The sequence below is a fragment of the Lissotriton vulgaris genome, chromosome 10 (genome assembly GCF_964263255.1).
Source record: "Lissotriton vulgaris chromosome 10, aLisVul1.2, whole genome shotgun sequence".
Classification (NCBI taxonomy): Eukaryota; Metazoa; Chordata; class Amphibia; order Caudata; family Salamandridae; genus Lissotriton; species Lissotriton vulgaris.
The window spans coordinates 543,080,478-543,103,138 of record NC_141698.1 but is presented as its reverse complement, the minus strand read 5'-3'; the positions used below and the strand labels follow the sequence as shown (position 1 = coordinate 543,103,138).

The 22,661-nt window shown below is 47.2% G+C and overlaps 1 protein-coding gene across 1 annotated transcript in view; it reads left to right on the top strand.

The window, feature by feature from the left end:
* CREBBP (CREB binding lysine acetyltransferase) overlaps window positions 1–22,661 on the top strand; it is a 1,189,106-nt gene that overhangs the window by 696,853 nt on the left and 469,592 nt on the right. Inside the window, exons 15-16 of the mRNA XM_086939791.1 lie at window positions 19,544–19,621; window positions 21,287–21,354. Of these exons, the coding sequence (XP_086795917.1) occupies window positions 19,544–19,621; window positions 21,287–21,354 (146 nt within the window). The remainder of the gene's footprint in view (window positions 1–19,543; window positions 19,622–21,286; window positions 21,355–22,661) is intronic.

The window sequence follows — 22,661 nt, the reverse complement described above, 5'->3', positions numbered from 1 at the left end:
GAGGGGTTTAGGTCACTACATATGTCTATCAAGCCCATCCGCTGTAGTGAAGATTTGAGAGTCTTAGTAAAGACTCCTGCCACTGATCTTTGTAGATGGGTAGTGTCCACAGCAGGATCCCAAATGAGATTGAAATATCTCTCCTTAAAATGATGTCCCCCGTTGCAAAACCCTCGAGTGTTGTGAGGAGTAATTCTGATTGTCCAGAGTTAGGTGCATATATCATGGCAATAATACATGGGTGACCTAGCAAAACGCCTTTAACCATAAAGAATCTCCTATTTTTGTCCGCCTTTGTGTCGTGGAGCTGGAAGTGAACCGAGGAGTGGAATAGGAGAGCTACTCAGTTTTGTTTGGCCGAAGCAGGGGACCGGAATATAAGTGGATAGAATTTGTCGCAGACGGAGGTCCTCGCCTCTCTTTTGGTGAGTTTTCCTGTAATGCCATTACACTGACCTGATGGTCCCCTCACTATTTCCATAAGCGTGGTCTTTTTTTGGGGAAATTTAGCCCCCTAACGTTCCAAGAGATACAGTTGAGTGGCATTAGAGCGATTGAAGGGATTCCATCTCCCGGTTCAAATATCTCCCATCATATCCTGTCCACCCCGCTGTCCCCACCCCACGCTCCAGAGAGCTATATGACAAGCACCACTGTGAGAACAAAAAAAACCTTCCTACTAAGAAGTTCCCCAAAAGGATATAAAAACTACACTATTGGTGACTCCAGGGATGAGTCCAGAAACGCACCTGGGTCCCTGCGTGTATGAATAGCTGGACACCAGTCTTCATATAACTTTATTCATCCAGACTAGAGTGGACAGAGAGATCCTGGGCACATTAAAACGATGGTCCCCAGTGTTTCACTGTCTTATATCCCAGGCTTCTGGGCCAGAGAGCCATCTGTAGTATGGCATCTGTAAGAAGGTGGATATCTGACTATGGTTGCCCCCAACTTTTTGCCTGGTGTTTTGCTGGTTTTTCGACTTAGTTGACCGGGACCCTGCTACTCAGGACCCCAGGCCCACTGCTCTCTCTGTAAAGTGGATTCCATGTACTCTAGGTACATATCTAATTGGATCCTGAGTCGCCTTATCAGCCCCTGTGCAGTGTACCTTAGGTACCCAGGGCATAGGTGCACCCAAGGCCTACCAGGGGCTGCAGCATGTATTATGCCACCCCTGGCTGGCCATCCAAATCTGACACAACTGGCTGCACGACAGCTGGGGCAAGGTAGTGTAATCACCCTTTGCTTTAGATATAGTATTCCTATATCTAACCCTAAAATGGACACATATATTCCTATCAGTCACTCCGATGGCAGGCCTTATCAATCCTGAAGGCAGAGTGCTTGGAATTATGTGAGATGGTGCTCTGGCATGAGCTGAGCCCGTTTGCAGCTTGCGGAACCAAGTCCTAATAGCTGTTCCATGATAACGCTATACCAAATACTCGTAAGTGCCTTATAATCCTCGCGGTTATTTGCCAACTTTGGTATCGCTTTATCAAAACATGTCGAGTAAGGTGTCATACGAATTGGAATACTAACCCCTCGCCAATTCTGGCGACGGGGTTAGCATTCCACCCTTCTAGAGGGACACGACATGTATGTAACTGTGAACCCCGGTTAAAGTTAACTCGAGCCTCAGCATCACAAAATGGATGCTGCCACCACAGACACAAGTCTGACCTCCTGCTGCTGGGAGTCCTTCCAGCGAGGAGAGCTCTGACAAAGGGTTTCCTGTCAGGGGCGGTGCTAGCACCATCCCAGACAGGGTTTTGTGTATCCCAGGTAGGCAGGGCTGAGAGGAAGGTGACTGCAAGTGGCACCCCTGTGCTCACTGTGCATATGCCGGCTCAAACCAGTTCCAGGGGCACCCCAGCCCTTGAGCTGGGGAGAGTCCGGACAAAGGAGATGGGTGTAACCACCCCCCTCCTGGTCCCACCCATGGGCAGGACCTAGTCGCGTGCCAGCCCCTTTTCTTAGAATAAAGGTAGGAGCAGGCCCCCTTCCCAAATTAGATAATTCTGAATCTTGAACTACTTTTCACAAAAGGAACTCTTGACAATTTCTGAAGACTCTCCCTTGTGGCTAAGGAGTAGCCACCCTGCACCCGCAGGCACCACCTAAGCATCGCGGTTTGCTGCACGTCCATCCTCCGGATCAAGACTGACCAGCTCGACGAGACCCGGATTCCCTGGCATCTCTGACCTCTACCTGCATCATCAGCCCAGCTGAGATTCGTGGGTGTGACGAGACCTGAGGGACTGGCCATCTTCAAAACCTGCACGACGCTTAACCAGCACGACCGTCGAGAAATCCTCGAGTGAGTGCACTGGGGTTTGAGAAGGCCCAACTCAGAGCAGCTCCAGCACCGAAGTCCAGCCCCCCAGCATCCACGAGATCTGCGTGGGGCCCTTCTGCTCTTTGCTGCTTACCGCGTTGTCCGGTCACTTGCCCGTTGGATAGTGGCCCTCCTGACGACGTACCACGATGATTTCACCACTAGTCTGGTTGCTCCAGACTGGCCCTTGCTCCCTCCCAAAAGAGGAGCACCCCGGACCCTCCTGGTCCACACCAGACGCCATCTTGACTCCACCGCGTGGGCTTGCCTTTGCCAAGGCTTGTTTCTCCAATCCTGGTTCCAGCATCGCCGACAGCAGACACCCTCGTGGGACAGCTCGCACCTCCAGCCTGGTCGCCGACAACGCCTCCTTGCCCGTGTGACTGCAGAGTCCAGCGTCGCCCACTCACCTGATCGCGGTGACCTCATCCGGTGCCATCCTGGTGCCCACACACTGGCTAGTGATTAAGAACGGAGTCCCCTCTGCTTTCAGGTCGTCTCCATCACCGATCCAGGCTTGGATCACACCGAACATCTTCACTGGTCGCCTGCCAGCAACTTCTTCTTTCAGGCTCCATAGACTACAACGAGGATTCCCGACGTCTTTTGAACCCTATGCAACCGCAGCCCCTGGGCTAGGTAACCCGAGCATTTCGGTGCTCCTACACAGGTTCACTATCCAAGTGTCCAGATCCTTTTTCGTTTTTAGTCTACCTAGTCGGTCCGTAAACAGTAACTTTAGAAATACTAGCCTCCATAGACTTTGTCCCGCATCCCGCGTGAGAGTGCACACTCTGCACCCGATCTCCCTAGGCCTCCTGTTCCTAACCTTAGGGTTCAGTAGTGTAGTCCTAGCGATCCTGAAGCCTCTGGATCTTGTTACTTACCTGCTAGTATTTCGCATTCCACTTTTAGAGTATATGGTTTTTCGTGCCCCTCGGGCATTTGTGTAATTTGTGCAACTTGAAGTATTTTCGTAAGAGTTTTGTATTGTGCTTAGCTCCCTGACTCATAAAGAGTTCAGGGTAGACTTGTTATAAATAAATATACTTTATTTTTCATAACAACTTGTGTGGTGTCCTTTCACTTGGTGTTCAAGGGGTATATGTGATGGTAAAACAGCTGGCTTAACACGCCCTCTAGAGTTTAGCCTGAAGACTGCTTTTGTCCACGCTACTAGGATAGCTGGTCTATAAGGTTGACTTACAACCAATCATCAATAAGGGTCGTTTGGTATGATACACAGTGATCACTAGAATAGTGAGCACTATATATCAGGCCAACTTCTCACAGCATCCAAACAAGGGCAAAATCACTGAACGTCCACAAGGCTAGGGAAGACAAACTACACAGACAAAAAGTGTTAAAGCAGAGAGCCAGTGCCCTTTATTTTTTCGACGTCTTGTCTCCCTTCTTGTGTGTCTGCCAGGGTCCTTGCAAGAGCTGCCCTAGCAGCTGATCCACACAATACCGTCCAGAAGTTGCGGTCTGCTGTGATATAGGTATTTCGAAGTTGATTAAAGCCGCTGCTCCCTCTACCTCAGTGAAGTGACATTGTTTGTTGACGAGTGAGAAGGCAATGCCGAAAGGGTAGGTCCATTTATATTTAACCTGACGCTCCCTCAGCGCACCTGTGACCCGTCGGAACTGCTGCCTGCGGCCCAACGTGGCTTGAACTACATCCTCAAAAAGCGAGCCCCCTAAAAGAAGATAGTCACTGTTTCTGGCTTTCGAAAGAACAAGTTCCTTATTTTTAAATGAGCTAAATTTGGCTAGGATGTCTCTTGGTTGCTTGTTTTCCCCTGGAAGACACTGGCCTACCCTGTGGACCCGTTCCGACCTAACCTCTGGGCAATCGTCTCCCAGGACACCGGAGAAGTAGCCCACCATGAACACCTCCTGATCTGGTCCCTTGCTGCTCTCTTCCAGGCCCCTCATTCTTATGTTGTCTCAGCAGGAGCGATTCTCCAAGTCTTCGCATTTTAGTTAGGCAAAGTGCACCTGGATCCCCAGGTTGGTAGATCCCTCTTCCAGGGGCTTCAATTGCCTCTGAGTTCCTGGTATTTTGTTTCCAGATCCAGAATGTGGGTACCCACTGAGTCTACATCAGCCTGAATCGAGACCATCTTCAACCCCACCTCTGTTAGAAATGCCTCGCTAGTGTCCGCCTTGATGTCCTCCCTAAACTTCTTTTTAAACTCCCACAGCGTCGCCTGAAGGTTCTCCCTGGTTAGCGTCCTGGTACCCTGTGTATGGGCTTCCACCTCCTTCGCCGCCCGGGACTCAGTTGGTGTAAAAAAAAAACTGGAGACTCTGTTGGTCTGGGCCTTCTTTGGTGGCATATGGACGAGGGCCTCGGTCAGCACAGGCACTCAGCTAGGTCGTCGCAATCTGGAACAGGGGAAGCTGCAAATGATCAGCCGGGAAGCTTGTAACAAAAGGTCCTCAAAGACCCATCTGATTAGATCAATGTGACAATATTCAAGGCACCCCTACTGTGGCACCCTTCCTCTTTCTATTATATGTCCAAGTCAATCTCAGGGTAGGGCAACCTCGATTCTGCTGCCACTCCGGTGCCAGAACCCGTTGGGTCAGGTCATCTCCCTCTGCAGAATCAGCCACATGTAGGGGCAATGCAGCTCGTTGTGGGCCATCTGGGGGCAATCTTAAAGTCAGACAGCTTCAGGTAACTCTGAGTCCTCAACTTGTGTACCAGTTGCAAGGCCTAGTAATGATTGAGAGGTTGGATCCTAGGGTCTCCCTACCCCCGCAAGTTTGTGTGGGTGCTCCCAACTGGGTTGTGACACCAGCGGAGGGCTGCTTCCTGCTACGGCCCCGCTGTACGGAGCAGTTCGCCTGAAGATGGAGCTCCGGTCCAGAGAGATCCTCTCTAGATCCGTCGCTACTGAGAGGCTGAATGACACAGCAGTTCCAGAAGCGAGCCCCCCCCCCCCCCCCCCCCCCCCGGCACTCACGATCGGGGGCAGTTCAAGCCGTCTGGGCTGATTATGACATGACGGGCTTGTCCGCCATCTTGTCCGCTCTGCCCGTGTCGTCTTTGTGACCCGGGTTTCGAAGCGCGAAGCCTAGCCATAACAAGCCCGCGCGGCCATGATGGTTGGCCACCCCGAAGAGCAGTTTTTTTTAAAGTACATAAAGATAGTGGTTCTCAAAATCAATTCAAAATTCCTCCTTCATAGGTGGTCTCATCCGCAAAAGGAAATACAACATACAAGTGAGCACCCTGAGAAGATAGACTCACACCATACTCATTGCAACTGTAAAATAAATCAATCGAACAAAAGGAGGGACCGCGGGGCAAGTTTACCGAGGTCCAGTGTACATACCACACCAGGAATAGTATACAAAAACGGTACGAATTTCCTCTGTGCTGAAGGCTGGAGAATGGGGAAACTGGGTGTAGTGAGTCACTGGAGACCACTAAGTGTATGCAAGTAAGGGGAGCTCCGCTTGTCGGAACTAGGCTCTCAAACACCCAGCAAGCTAGGTGTAATGCTTCATCATATGAGCCTGCCCCTTGTCAGGTCGGCTCTGCAATACCTAACGGGCACCCAAACCGGGGCTCTTTATCAGGGATCTTTTGTTCCTGCCGGTGGGTGCAGTGGGTGTAAGGGGCCTAGTATGTGTAGATGTGAAATGGTGTGGGCCTAAAATAGGTCAGTTAGTCCTAACAAAACCTTTATTGAGAAGGTAAACTGCCTAGTATAAAAGAGTGAAAGGGGCACAGGACTAGTAACAATGTGTCTAGTTGTGTATGCCCTACTCTCAAGTGATCGACATGTTTCATGCCGTTGGAGTCGTATAGATCAGGGTACTTCCTCAGTGTCAAGTGGAACGCTATCTACACTAAAGAGGTAAATAAATTCTACATACCCAAATCACAAGTTGAGCAAAGAAAAAATGGGGGGGGGGGGGGGGGGGGGTTGTGACATGTTAAAAAAACACATGTTGTGTGCAGGCATACTTTGTCCCTACTATCCATACCTAACTATTTTGCTATTTTAAGGGCCAAACGTGCTGGTGAGCAACCAATGGGCGCATGATGTAGTCACTGAATCACTCTGTGTGGGACAGTGAACTAGGTAAGGTTACCAATATCATGTGCTTAGGATATCAAAGAACTATAACATTTAAAACAAAGATAATGGCATATAGGTAACAAACATAGTCAGGACAATGCTGTGACTCACCTGGACTGCAAATAATTAATACTTGCAACAGTGAGCTGGCTGTTTAAAAGGACACTGTTTGGGTCGTAGGGGAAAAGGAAATGTATTAAAGGGGGTTCTGGCCGACCAATGGTTCATGGACCACTAGTATGCGGAAGTCTCAGTCAGACGCCCGGTCGGCAAGTGGAGCACTGAAGTCCCAGTCGATCGCCGGTGACCAGAAACCTCTGAAGAACCCCACCAGTAGTGTAAAGTGGGGCGAGAGGCAACCCCCCTAACCTGCCTCCTACCCCGCCTCCTACCCCGGGATGGTCGCTGGGAACGGACAGGAAGTGTAGATGTAGTGTGAGACCCAGTGACATTGGTGCTGTCACGTGGGTCCCAATGACGTTGGTGAAGTCACGTGGGACAGTAGTAGCGAGTAATAGCCAGCCGCAACAGAAGACGTCCTGGCAGACTGATGGTAGGTACGGCGGCCATATTGGAGTGTACCAGGATGTAGGCGAAAAGGAACGCCGCTTGTCGGCACTAGGTATTGAAAGCGGTGTGGGGAACAGGAGTCCGGTGAAGGCATTTAAAGTGAGGGTCATTGTTGGCTGTGCATAATCATGACCTCTAACTGTACTGTGGTGCTGCATGGCAATAGGCGCGCTCCTGAATCATGTATGCACACATCTGTTAAAGTCATGGGAACCAAAATCAAGCTATTTAATAATGATAATGGGCCAGGTCATCGGTGGTTGTGTCTGGTCATAGTGAGTGTCCTCCAATCATACTGCGTATCATTACTATGTATACTTATAGTGACTCTACTCGTGATAATGACCAGGTGACCACCCCTACAACCAATCATAGTGGCAGTCAGTGGAGTAACTGGTATCACGCTTAACTGCATAGTGGAGTCAAGGTAGGTTGTGATTCAAGTCAGTGAGCCCCACGGTATGTCGTCATTGAGTCCAGTAGTATGTGTGGAGAGTCTATGGGCCTATCTTTGTTCAGCTTTGAACAGTGCAGTCTTGGTGGTCTGTGGGTAGGTTTCTAACACTATTCAGCGCAGCGTATCAGGGGAGTGTTGTGCTTCCTTGAAATGTGTAAACAGTTTTGTATTGATCCTTTGGTACCGAATGTTGCTTTTATGTTCGGTTATTTGGATCTTAACAGGTCACATGGTCATTCCTACGTACTTGAGACCACAGGGGCAGATTATCATATAGATGCATGCATTGTGTCTCTCTTCAGGGTCCATCTAAAGTCGGACAAAAGGGATATTTCTTTAGATGTGGTGGTAAGAGGACAAAGCATGCAGGAACCACATGAATAATGTCCAGTAACCACCGGAAGGCCCCACAGAGTCCTCTGTGTCAGTGTACGGAGTGTCTGAAAGAAATTCTTAGTAAGAGTAATAGGCCCTACACTCCATCTTTGGGCAGCCCGACTCCACCGGCGCACCTTCAGGCCCTGCTGACTCAGCAGTGAGTTCTAGGCTTCCGGTGGCTTCGGTGTTGCAGCGCCGCCAGGGATCCAGGCCTGGATCCGGATCGGCACCAGTCGACCTTACGACAGCTCCAGCGCCAAATCCGTTGATGACACCTCTGCCCCCTCTGATGCCGGTTGTGTCCCCAGCCAGGGTCGACCCCGGCCTCCCCCTCGACATTGATATGGAGCTGGATCTGCGTCAACCAACGCCGGTGCCAAACGGTACTTTAGTACCTCTGTAATATTGTGGCGTTTCATATCGCCCTGAGTGGCAGCCAGAGGAGGGTGAGGAGGACTGGGAGGGGTCTATTGACCCTCTAGCAGACTAGCTGGAAGAGCTGGACTGGAGAGAGGAACTAGGTGAGGCCAGTGGTCTGCCCCCTACTGTGGCTACAGAGGAGGGCGCATCCTACGCTGTGATGTTGCGTAGGGCGGCTGAGGCCATGGGCCTTGAGCTACCTATGGTGGCAGTCAGGACTAATCTCCTGACTGCTACCTACGGTGGCAGTCAGGACTAACCTCCTGACTGAGGTGCTTTAACCAGCAGCAGCCTCTATGGAGCCTCTGCTGCAGTTCAATGACATCCTTCTTGCTCCAAGCCCAGTACAGGGACTCCTGTGGATAGGATGATTGCCCACCGCCCCTGGGCAATCAACTTTTCCTCTCCCAAAACACTACCCCAAAGAGCTTGGTGGTCCAAGCCTCAACACCGAAAGGCGTGTTCCTTACTGCTCCCCCAGATAGGGAATGCTAGAAGCTAGATCATCTTGGGAAGATGTTTTCTTCCACCAGCTTAGGACTGTGGTCCGTGAACACTACACGTCTCTTGGGCTGTTACGCCCACTCTGTGTGGGACATGGTTGGTCAGGTGCTGCCACAGTGCCCGGAAGAGGCCCAGGCCGTACTCTCCCGTGCAGTCGCTGAAGGGAGGGATGCAGCAAAGTTCGCCCTTCGCTGTGGGCCAGACACCGCAACTCGCTAGGCAGGACGATGTCAACATTGGCAGCCCTGAGATGCTACTCCTGGTTGAGGTCCACTGGCTTCTCGTGCATGGACATGCCCTTTGATGTCGTCACTTGGTTGGCTACAAGATCGGACAATGCGCTCAAGTGCTTCAGGGACTCTAGGGCTAAAGCCAGATCCTTGGGCCTCGCTACCACCTCTCGCCCTGCACAGGCTTCCTTTCGCCTCTTTCATTGTTACGGAAGGGGTGCCCATCACTTTCTGCCCAGTGCCACAGGCCAGCACAGGCTGTCCAGCCTCTGCGGGGCTGGGAACGTGGGACCCTTCGCCGTGGGTCTGGCGGCCACTGGGCAGGCAGTCTACCAGTACCCCCTCTGCAGCAGCCTTCAAACCTTCCTAGTCCGACCTTTCAGGGCCACCAGTTGCCACTGGCCGTCAGGATCCGCCATAGCCTCCCCCACTGGCACACATGTCGGTCAGGTGGGTTTTGCAGATAGTACGAAGGGGATACTTCCTCCCTTTCGAGACAAACCCTCCCTCCATGCTACCTGCATTCCATCGCATGTCGGAGGATCACCTGGGTCTTCTCAGTCAGGAAGTTGCCGCTCTCTTGGCCAAGGAGCCCTCGAGTGAGTCCCTGTGTCAGTAATAGGTCTTGGCTGCTACTCCCTCTACTTTCTGGTGCCCAAGAAGGAGAAAGGCCTGCGTCCTACCTTTGACTTCAGGGGCGTGAACCGCTTCCTCCGGAAGATGTTCAAAATGTTGACATTGGCTCAGGTCCTATCTGCCCTTGACCCTGGAGACTGGATGGTAGTGTTGGACTTGCAGGGCGCTTATTTCCACATCCCCGTCCTGCCGGCCCCAGATGTTACCTGGGGTTCATAGTAGGCCATGAGCATTTTCAGTTTACCCCTTTGGCCTTCCACGCCCCTCTGGTGTTCACTAAAGTGATTGCGGTGGTCGTGGCTCATCTGCGCAGATCAAGGGTTTGTCTTTCCCTATCTCGAGGACTGGTTGTTAAAGGCGGGCTCGCCCCAGGCTGCCGTCGCCCACCTCCAGACTACGGCGGCCCTCCTGCATTGGCTGAGGTTCACTATCAACGTGCCAAAGTCGCACCTGCACCCTTTACAGAAGCTCCTTTTCTTCAGAGTGGTTCTGGTGCAGTTTCCGGCCTATCCTCCTGGGCAGCGAGTCCGGGGTATTTGGGCTATGATACCAATGTTTTCAGCCTATATCCCGGATTTCTGCGAGAATGAGGCAGCTGAGCCTTATGACCTCTTGCTTCCTGCTGGTGGATCATGCCAGGTGGCATATGCAAGCTCTGCAGTGGGACCTGAATTTCTAGTCGGCGCCGCATCAGGGAAATCTATCCGATGTCGTCCAGATTTTGGCGGGAACTGCTAATCAGTTGCAGTGGTGGTTCACGAACGGGGATTGGGTCAATGGCAGATCCCCCTCCCTTCCCAACCAGATTTCACAGTGGTGACAGATGTGTCACTCATGGGATGGGGCGGCCACATGGGAAAGGCGGAGATCAGAGGCCTCTGGTCTCCGGCGGAGTCTAGGCTCCACATCAACCTTCAGGAGCTCCGGGCGATTCGTCTAGCACTAAAGGTATTCCTTCCTTCTGTCAAAGGAAGAGTAGTGCAGGTGTTCTCACTTCCACCATGTGGTATTGCAACAAATAGGGCAGAATGGGGTCATGGACACTGTCAGAAGGCCCTCTGTCTCTGGAAGTGGCTGGAACATCATAGCATGTCCCTGGTGGTTCAACGCCTGGCGGGTTCCCTGAACGCCAGGGCGGACAAACTCCGCCGCTGATGCTGGATGGATCATGAATGGTGTCTTCACTCGTAAGTGGTACAAGGTTTCTTTCAGCAGTGGGGAGAGCCTAGTTAGCTCTGTTCACCACCAAAGAGAACGAACAATATCAGCAGTTATGCGCGTTGGAATTTCCAATGGGGCACTCGCTAGGTGACACTTTTCGTTGCGAGTGGAGTTACGGACTTCTATAAGTCTTTCTGCCTATACCTCTTCTGCCCAGAATGCTGAAAAAGATCAAGCGTGACCAGGCTGAAGTAATACTTGAAGCTCCAGACTGGGCACGAAGAGTCTGGTATTCGGAGCTCTTAAACATGGCCATTAATCCTCCGATCAGTCTGTCCCTTCGGGAGGATCTTCTGTTGCAGCAGCAGGGGACGGTCCTCCACCCGAACCTGTCCAACCTCCACCTCCTTGCGTGGAGATTGAGTGGCGACAGTTGACAGCCTTCGACCTTCTGCCTGAAGTCTGTAATGTTATCTTGGCAGCCAGGCGTCCCTCGCCTAAAACAGTATACGCCTTTAGATGGAACAAATTAGTGGCATGGTGCCCAGCAAATCCTGTGAATCCTCTTTCTGCCCCCCTTTCTGAGGTTGTCCTCTTCCTGCTTTCTTTGGCCCAGCAGGGCTCTACTATGGGCACCCTCAAGCGCTAGCTTTTGGCCATTTTGGTATTTCTTTGCCTTCCTGATCCACCTTCTCCTTTCAAGTCTTCTATTGTAAATCGTTACCTTAAGGGCATTACTCACTTTTTTCCTCCTATTCCTTTCGTAATGCCCCAGTGGGACTTGAACCTTGTTCTGAATTATCTTATATACGCTCCTTTCGAGCCGCTACATAATTGTCCTCTCAGACTCTTGACCTTAAAGGCTGCTTTTCTGGTTGCAATCACCTCTGCACACAGGGTGAGTGAGCTTCAGGCTCTTTCTTCTAAGCCTCCTTTCCTTGCTGTTCATCCAGACAAGGTAGTCCTTCGAACTCAACCTTCTTTTCTTCCCAAAGTGGTTACCTCTTTCCCCATAGGACAGACCATCACTTTGCCCACCTTGTTCCCGCCCCCACATCCTTCTAAAGCGGAGGAGAGGCTCCACTGTCTGGATCCAAAACGTGCGCTCTCATTTTATCTGGATGGCACAACACAATTCCAGTGGATGATTAGCTCCTTAATGGCATCTGCCAGGCAGCTACATGGGCTTCATTGCACACGTTCCCTAAACATTACTGTCTGGACAGCCAAGTCCGAAGAGACGGCTCCTTTGGCTACTCCATTCTTTAGGACGTCCTGGTGTGAACTCGGTTTGCAGACCTACCACTGCGGTTGGTATTGCTGCTGTATCTATGCTATGAAGTGCCCTGTGTGGATCCTGGAACCTCTTGTATCTCAATCACTGGTTAATTTATGAATCTTCTCAGGAGTCAACAAGTGCTTGTCTGTTTCCACCTTTTGATCCGGTCTCATTCCCATGAATGACACAATGTTCTGGTCCATGCATCCATTTTCTCTGTCTTTTATGCAATAACATTCCTACGCAGCTCTGCTGTACAAACTTCTCTCAGTGCGATTGTAATCTAGTAATCTGATGATTACTTTTTGCTGTCTCTGCAAACAGCTAATCCAGCAAGAGCAAAGCAGAGATGTCAGGTGGAAGATTCATACGATGACCTTGTTCTCGTCCTTCGGAACTCAAGATAGCTTTTCGGAGATGGCCGCAGATATTAAATGTTGCTTACCGTTCAGGGAACCTCAGCCAAGAGTAGTATTTCTGATGCATGTCTGCCAGCATATTCATCGCCCCTTGAATCTCTTCTAGAGCCAAAACTGAGTCTTGAAGTTTTGCATTGGCTTTCAAGTGTTGACAGGCGGCACAATGGCTCCAAGTTTGATTGACACCTCCTGGATGTGACGTTAAGGAGCCAGAGTATTGCACCACCATGCCCTTGGATGTCTGTTCCTTTTTTCCTCTCCCTTTGATGCAGATCAGATGTGCAGTGAAGTTTTCTTCTTGACTAAAGTTTTTTTGCAATGCTGTAAATCCTGTGTTCGAGGCATATGAGCTGTAGATCATATGCTTATGCATAGATTGCCATCTAGTGTTGGGTCCAGATGTTTGCACTTTGTTTTTGTTCAAAGAAGTTTTTCCAGTCACAAGGTAGGCTTCGACTTCTTTCGGTGATAGTGTGCATGGGCATCAACACCATCCATAGATTATTTTTTTTCACCATCAGGTTCGGATGTGTATTGCTGCGCTCCGGTTCAGTACAATTTCCTGATCCCTTGGAATCGCAATCCACTAACCTCAACCGTTTTGTTATTGATCGCAGTTCCCCATTCGACGCGCATCATCTCACCTCGGAAAACCTTCGATTAGTAAACTCATGGCAGGCGATCAGGCCTACCAGCGCCTACCACGCTAGCAGCGATGGAACGGACTCCCTTCAAGTTCTTTCCCGGGTATCCTGCTAAGTTTCCCTGTGCCGATTTGCACGAAGTGTGCAACCTCTGCTTATCCCCGGAACATGACGAGAATGACTGCGAACCGTGATCGAAAAAGACACTTCGTGACCATCGGGCTCGACGCCACAAGATGCAACACCACAGCTGCTCCACATAGGGACTATTCGGCGAAGATTCTGAAACTGAACATCAAGATCTCCGTTTCCGAGGCCGACTCCGACATGGAAGAGGAACAGGTTTCTCCGGGTCAGCGTACTGCGAGTAAAGATTCTCCTTTGCCCCCTCAACATAAAAAAAACGCTCCAGTCCCTCCTCTGCCCTTGGGCCAAGGTCAACACCGACAAAAAGTTTCCAACTCCCCGCCCTAGGGCCCTGCTCCAAAACACAAAGAGAAGCCTTCTGGCTCGGGCCCGAGCCAGCCCCACTCCGACACCGAACCAACACCTTTGGCGCCGAAATACAAGTCCAAGATTTTACCTTCCACACCGAAAGGTTCAGAGCCGAAACCTTTGATGCCCAAAGGCTCGACTCCAAATCCAGCACATAAAGAGAAAGACGCTCCCTCTAAAGACCCTCGGCCAGATGCCCTGCCTTCGAATCCAAAGCAGAAAAAACTGGTGATCAACCTTGAAGCATGACATATTCATGCCACTCTTCAAAAAAAGGAAGATTGGCCTACCAGAGGACTACCACATTCCTCTCAAAAGAATGAGTGTGAGTACTAACCAACTTGCTCATCACACCATCAAATTCACCACCACCACCACTTTCACCTGACCCACAGGATGAAGGGGACGGGGATGGGGATGAGGATCAGAATAGGCCACAGGACACTGACCCTTGGGAGGATTATCATATAGATCCAAACACAGACAATGACCCTGATTTGTATCCCTCCAGACACTCCCCACCTGACGACAACATTGGATACATTGAGCTCCTTAACAGGACAGCTCAATATCATGGGGTGGAGCTCCATAAGGAACCTTAAGAAGAGGATTTCCTCTTTGAAACGCTTACTTCTTCCCAAAGAGCTACTCATACCTTACCAATGCTCAAAGGCATGTTAAATCACATGGATGAGGTATTTAAAGACCCTGTAAGGGCAAGGATAATTACTCCTAGGGTGGATAAAAAAATATAAACCCGCTCCCACCGACCCTGTTTACATGAGAGGCCTGCTGCCCCTAGACTCTCTTGTATTCTTCAACGCTCGCTAGAGAGCTAACTCACAAGCCACAGGTGACTCTCCTCCTCCTGATAAGGAGCCTAAACTTATTGATGCCTCAGGCAAAAGAGTGGCTACACAGGCAGCAAATCACTGGCGCATAGCCAACGCTCCAGCTCTGTTGGCTCATTATGATAGGGCTCATTACGATTAGTTAGAGAAACGTATACAACATTTACCTGATGAATACAAATCTAAAGCTAATTACCTTATTCAGGAAGGTAAACTCCTCACCAATACATCCATTAGATGTGCCCTAGAAGCAGCAGACATAGCAGCTTGTGCAGTCAACACCAGTGTACTCTTACGCAGACATGCTTGGCTGAGAATATCAGGCTTCAAGCCAGAGGTTCATCCTCAACCAGCCATTTGACAAGGAGCATCCCTTTGGCCCAGCTGCTGGTACCTTACTGGAGAAGAGGAAAAAGGACACTGAGGTTGCAAAGTCCATGGGGGTTTTTCAGTACCTACCAATAGGGGCTCCTTTCACCACTCCTTTTACAGGGGTGGTTCAAAAACTGTGTCCACCAAAAATCCCTCCTCCTCTTACAAGGGCTACAACCAATCCCCCTCTTCAAGAGGTTATTTTAGAGAACATGGCGGCCAGCGGGTGAGCATGGCGGCCAGCGAGTAGTTGGTTGCGGAGGCCGCTCTGAGTCAGGAGCAAAATAGTCATATATCCTGGGCTAGCTTCGGAAAATCTGAAAATTAGTTTGTAACGGTAACAGTAAAAGTTAAAGCGCTCACCTGTGGTTACAGAAGTTAAAGCGCTTACCAACGATTACAGAAGCCGGCAACAGTACATCGGGCACTGCACTGGCAGTTTAGCTCCCAGAGTCTGCCTCATTCTATTTGGGGGGGCCGGTTTTGGGTTCGGATCCGGTTTCGGGTTCTTGGTATTGGTTTCTACGGTGCGGCAGAGTGGCAGGAACAATTGGAGTAACGAAGGTAGCAGCTGCGGAGTGGCAGCCCCGGCACCCCCAGGAAATGCAGTTATGGTTTTGTGCAGCCCGCGAGTTGGGACGCGGAAGGAAAGCTGCCGCGAGGCTCCCCATCCAGGGCGGGAGAGGCAGGGGCAGCACAGATGTTGCTGCTCCTGTGTTGCAGTAATCACAAGGAGCTCTCCAGGGGTTGGAGGAGGACGAGGTGGAAAAAACAATTGCCAACTCCAGGGCAGGAGTAAGACATAAATGACGTTCAATCGTGGTAGATGAACCGGGGGCGTCTGTAGGACTGGGGAGGGCAAAAAGGCAATAGAACCACAGGGGGGTATCTAGACACACATTGAGAAGTGCAAGTTTTATTTGTCCCATGTAACTTTGCAAACTTGCGATAGTGAAAAGCTGGGGGCGCAACCTGATTAGAAGCATACTAAAACATTATCACTTCAGAACAAGGTAACAACTGGGGAAGGGACCATTCTTAAAAATAGAAAGTAAAAAAAACGAAAAGCTCCTTCCTGAAACAACATAATCCAAAACTTACACCCTCACTGAGGAGTTATTTCAAGGTCACACCCAGCACCTTCATACTAAAACCATTAGGGTGTATTTCTGCCGACAATCCTATGAAGGGATCTGAAACCTTAGTACTCTCAGAAGGCATATTAAGCCCAAATAGGTTCCAACCACTCGCGGGTAAGCCAGAAGCACTAGAGGGAGAGATTGCAAGAGAATCGGAAATGGCAGGTGAAGGAGACAATGTGCCAGATATGGCTAAACAGCTGTACTCTGTTTCGCGAAGTTAAAGCCAAGCAGATCAACCTGGCGAGATTGGCTTAGAGTCAATAGCAACTCTAAGAGGGGAAGCGTCCGATCTGACCCTTTCTCGATTAATTTCAGATTTCTTGCAAATGCTTACAAAAGAAGTTAGAGACAGATTTGTAGTCTCAGAGAAAAATCAAGAAAATATTAAAAATTAATGCGAGAAATTCAAAGACAAATTAGACTCATTAACAGTTAGGACCTCTACTCTTAAACTTACTGTTGCAGAGCTATTTTCTCGCTCAGAAGAAAAGGCAAGAGACATAACATTATTGAAGGAAAGGAGGATTAACATTCGCCTGCTTAAAATTCCTGAAGGGGCCGAGGGGATCAATATTAAACAGTTTGTTCTTAAACTAATTAAACAAGCTACCTAAATCGAAACCTTAGAGAAAGCTCTCATGGCCGATATTTAAAGGGTACATAGGGACCGTTTCAGATTGAACCCAAATAAAGCCATAACCAGGAAGATTCTGGTTCATTTTTTTAACATGCAATCTGAAGGATGAAATCTTAAACAAAGCTCTGAAGATTAATTCAATAACTGCTGAAGGTATAATCTTCCAAATTAGATCTGATTGTTTCATCTATGACAGCATCTGGACAGTGGGAGCTGGGGAAGCTATTAGAACCCTTTAGAAACCAGGGAGCAACAGGACAGCTTAAATTTCCTGCCATGCTAAAAGTGATGTACAAAAATAAAATGCAGTCATTTAGGTAGGACGAGGAAGCTGAAAATGTCCTGCTGGTCTATCTCCGGGGGTACAGAGGGAGTGAGAACCTAAATAGAACTTTACTTAGCACTTAGACTCCCCAGCTAAATATACACTAAAGGTTAGAACCAGAACGCAGTACTTATAAAGATCATTAGATATATGGATTTATGGTATAAATTATCCCATTATAATGCATAGAAACTTTCTGTTAAAATGCCTGACTCAAGGGGGGAGTGCCTCAAAGGCCATGGTAGGGCCATAGAATGAAAAAGAGCGGGTTCTCCGGGGGAGGGATCACGAGGGAGAAAGGGGAAGGAAAAAAAGGGGAGCACAGGGTGGGGTTCATTGGGAGAATATATATATATATATATATATATATATATATATATATATATATATATATATATATATATATATATTCGTCAAATTCGTCAAAAAAAAACCTTTACAAACTTTCTGATGTATTAGTTTATCATACAATGAACATGTTTTCATGTACAAAACTTAAATCACCAAATATTTGAAAATATGCACTTGATTCCAATGCAAAGCTCGACTTTAGAGAGTAAAATCGTACAAACATCAGTACATTTCAAATGTATAGATAGATGCATTCAACAGATTTTGTGAAAGAACAGCACACTCGCAGTGCTATCCACTGTTGCTAATTGTCTCACGCTAGTATGTGTCACCTCTGGCTTTAACGAAGGGCTCCACTGAACCAGTGCTGTTCGATCTGTGGTGTGCTGCTTGCCATTCAAGCCTGGATATTTGTCATTGACGGCCACTGCAGTCTTTTAAAGTCATGTTGAGCATGACAGTGCAACATCTAGCTCGAGGACCTGCTAGTGCTTCTGATGCCGCCGAGGTGGCCCAATGAATCGGTGACGTCTTCCCAGCATTCCTGACCTGGGTTCCAGCATTGGACGACCTCCCCTGAGCTATCCCACCATGCCAGCAACCAATCTTGAACGGTCGCTCTGACAGCAACAGAATCCGGTGAAAAACGTGATGCCGAAAGACACCCCTGCACCCTGAACCCCCAGGCCTTGGGGTACCCAGCAACTATCCAACTTACCTCTCCTGTTGTTGGTTCCCTTCAGAAAGTCTTCTGGTCTGAGCCTTCAACCTTTTTTCTAAACCGAAGATCCTCATTGACTTCCATTGGGAGTCTGATGCCTGTTTGCACGCTGCACTTAGCCACCTGTGTGCCGCTGGAGGTGAGCTCTTGGTGCCGGCTTGTGGCCCCCTTTGTGGTGGTCTTTGAACCCAGGGGCTCTGAAATCGCTGGTCTTTGTCTGCAACCGGTGCTCTGATGAGTACCCCCTGTCTCCGTTGACTTGCATTGGGCACCCGGTACTACATTTAACCTCTGCACCCGGCGGCCACTGAACCACTGAGGGTGCACCCCTGGTGTCTTTCTAATCCCTGCCCTGTGTTGGTTATTCAACTTGGAGACTGAATAAGAAAGTCATGTATTTAACTGTAAGTTACTTACCTGTCTTTACTCTCATAATATAGCATTGGTTTTTCTCTGTATTGCACAGTTGATCCTCAGAACAGTACACAGTATCTTATTGATATTATTTCATACACCTGTAAAGTATTGCTAATGCTTCTACAAACATTTGCCAACTGCATATTTAAAGTATTTCATAACTGAAAAGGCTACTTACCTGTAACTGCGTTCCACTTGGTTCCTAAAATAAATAACTAAAGTAATACTGTCACAAATTGGTCTTGAGTTAGTCATTGAGCGTGTTCTCCTGCCTTGTATGAGTGTGTACAACAAATGCATTCACCCTACCCTCTGGTAAGCCTAACTGCTCAGCCCACCAACGCCTAAATTGAGAGTAAGGTATTATGTAATTCATTATGTGCTATACCTTTGGGGACTTACTGAACTCTGTGCACGATATATCTCTTTTTAATATAGTATATACTGAGGCAGGTTTCTTCATGGAGCGTGAAAGCATAAGATAGGTGGGGAGGTTTCAGGAGGAGGATTGAGGAGTAAAAAGATGTTACTGCCACTTTATTTTACTATCAAAGTTTACATTTTTATATTTATCTAGTGTGAGCTCCTAATGAAGATGAGCAGTTCTAGATTTACAACCCTTAAAACTTGCTTTTACGCTTCCATGGTATCTCCACAAATTGCAAATGGCAGCAACATGTCTCGGTCCTTAAAGAGACCTCTGGGCATAAGATGTTTCTTTCAGAAGGATTATTTGGTGCCATAGAACAAAACGGAACCTTAAAATATTAAGTGCATAAATCAAGAATATATAAAAATAGTTGGTGGAAAATAAATTATTAAAAAAGTTCTGCAATTAACAAATGGCAGTGACACATGAGCGATATCTAGCTAAAGATTGAAACAGTGATTGCCAGTTTCTACATTAGTTAACTTTTTTGGCATTTTTTATGATATTGATTATGATGCATCCAACTACTTTGACTGATAATAAATATATATTGCATTTTCTACACTTTCTTACATTATTTAAAAATGCATTTCATTATTCATTGTGTGCTTTTGAGTTTCTTTTATTATTATAACTATGCTCTTTTCATCTTTTCTTTAGTTTTGTCGATTGCAAGGAGTGCGGTCGGAAGATGCACCAAATATGTGTGCTTCATTATGAAATTATATGGCCTTCAGGGTAAGAACATATTTTTGTTGTATTTTTTTTTCAAAGTGCTGCAACCCTTCTTTTTTCCTAATTTCCGTCTTTTCATCTTTAATAAATGCCTGGACTAGCATTTTTCTAGTGTTTGAATTGCAGCCCTTTAATTGTATTTTCTAGCTTCTCGTAACCTGTATTTAAACATCTAATGTAAGATTCTTTTATACAAAGGTCACTACCTCATCCTACTTTTCTTCACTCTGTAAAGTAAGATCCATTCTCTTATACCTGCCATCTCCTTAACCATCATCAGTCTGAACTAGGAACCATCTTGAGAATTCCATCTTTCCAGATTACCTAGATTTTGAAAGTAACACCTATTTCCAGGTCTATGAACGCAAACATCAAGATCTTTACCTTTAATAAACTTTTCAAGTATGCATTTATATTTCTTTTCCACACTTCCCCTTTCAAAAGACAGTCTAAATCATCTTGACACACATACTTATCTCATTAAAGGGACAGTGCTTATGGTGCAGCTTTGTTAGATTGAGCCAATAGTTGTAATTTCCTATTTCAGCTATCAATGGGTGCAGTTTTGCTGTATATTTGGTTATAGGATATACCAGCCTTGCTATACCTCCATGGCAGTATGTGTTTATAGTCCCCCCCCCCTTTCTGAGTAAAATATAGAATATCAGTTAAGATTAATCCAATAGGCGCTGACAAATACCTCCCATCAAACTTGAGTACATTTTATCCCTGAAGTAAAATGTTATGGTTGTTGACTCACAACTTGGAAATGATACTTTCTAATCATGACTGATAAAAATAAGTAAAAGGAACACTACCCAAAAGAATGACTGTGTTAGAGTTTTAAGGGTTAGGGGTTATCATTAGAGGTTAGATGTTGAGTAAAGGTTTGACATTGAAGATTTAAGGGCTTGGTTATAGAGTTAAGAGGTAGGTGTTAAGGGGTCTACAACATAAAGGCTTCTGTGTTGGGACACAGGGATTAAGGTTGATTTGATTACAGGTATAGGGTAATAGTTTGGAAATGAAGGTAAAGAGGTTGAGTGTATGAGGTTAAGGGTATAAGGCTAGAGGTTAGGAGCTATGGCTGTAGGGTATAGAGTTTAAGTTGTCGTTGGTATAGAGTGCTGGGCATGGAGGTTAAGGGTATGGAGTTAGCTGTGATCAAGTGGATTGGTTTTGAGGTAAAGGATTGAGATTATGTTGTATAGGGCTACACGTATGGCATTTTAGTTATATGACTAGGGCTAAAAGTTATGGGTCAAGGGCTTAAGGTAAATAATTAATTGATATAATTACCTATGTTTTGTGCAACATTTTGAAATTTGTTTAAAGTGTGTTGATATTATCTATTTTTTTAAATTTGTTTCTATGTAAAAATACAAGAAAACGTTTTTATTCACAGTAACACTGCTCCAATGCATTTTAATTGAAATAACGTTTTGAGATGAGGCAACTTAGTGTTAAAAATTAATTGATTATATTTCTTAGTAAAAGCAGATTTAACAAGTTACAATAAACTCATGCACTGATTTCACTGGAGGAAGGATTGGTGTTTCAAACAACCTTGCAAGAAATGCATTTGTCAGTCCTCATAAAAAACAATTACAGTGCATGCATGCTGCAGCTATAAGTTCCTTTGTTGTGATTGTTCATATTCTATTGTAGCTTTATCTGTGATAACTGCTTGAAGAAATCTGGAAGAACGCGGAAAGAAAACAAATACTGTGCAAAAAGTAAGTTGATTTTCGCTTCAGTGCCTTTAGATTTTTCAAACGGTGCCTTCAGTAAGGTTTTTAGTTTGTATAATTTTTACACAAATTAAAAAAGCAACTTAAAAGTTCATACTGCATTTTCCAACCTAATTTAAGTCCTAACTCGCAAGTCATATAAACAGTTTTTCTGATTGATACTTCTTACTGCAGAGTCCTCACCCTTAGACTATCCACAGATGCCCAACTGGATCTGGATGGTTAAAATTGCACTGTTTCCTCATGCCAGAAGGCTGCTTTGGCTGCATGTTGACCTCATTCCGCCCTAGAAGTGATGATGGAGTTGCATATATGCTCCACCTTTTCACTTCAACGTCTGTTAATTATTTTCAGTGCCTTTGTACTCTTATCAGGAACTTGCTCCCAACTTTTTTTCCTAGTCAGTTGACTTTTTCATCCTGAAACCACTACTACTTTCCAGTATACAAGGGAAGTATGTCCCTCTTCTAAAGCTGGATTGCCACAAACAAATGTCTTTGACACTCCTTCCACGAGGTGTGCTTCTGATGTTTGTTTGGGACACAAAGTTCTGCAAGGAGTGTTCTCTTATGAATCCAGTGGTGATCCGGGAATGGTAAGCAAAACTTTATGTTGTCAAACACCGAAAGAAGGAAGTCATGCTTAAAGCCGAGGGTATGGACCTGTTCAAGGTCTTTCCAATGACCGGTCTTTTTTGTGGTCCAAATCGTCTAGTATATCGAAGTGGAAGCGCAAGAATGCAAAGTAGAATTCATCCAAGTTACACCACTGTCAGCCTGAAAAGAAACAAGGACTTTGGGGTGCTCCTCAAGCTCGCTTCTCATCCCCTACTGAGGAGGCGGATTTTTAACTAATACTAATCCATCCGGAGTTTCCAGAACAATATGAGGCATCACATGTTATCTGTGGCACTCTTCCGAGTCCCTCTGGCGCGCCTTCAGGCCCCATGGATTCACAGAGGCCTTTATTTAGGTTACTGCCAACAGGTCCTACCCTGGGGCTTTCTGTGTCTACTGAACCTGCCTTGGGTTCTGCTCCGATGTCAGAGCAGATGTCCAATCAGCACCAAAATCCACACCCGTCCCGTTGACATTGAAGTTCGCCCTGGCAGCGCCGAAGGAAGATCCTGTCCCAGTAGTCCTTTCCAACACCGAGTTAAATTAGGCTCTGCCTGACTGAGGTCATTTCCTGAAGCCTAGCACTCCCACAACTTTTCGACTCTGACTCTGTATAGAGTCAGTACTAGGAGGAAGGGGTCCCAGTGTGAACAAGGAACATATAGTACAATTCGA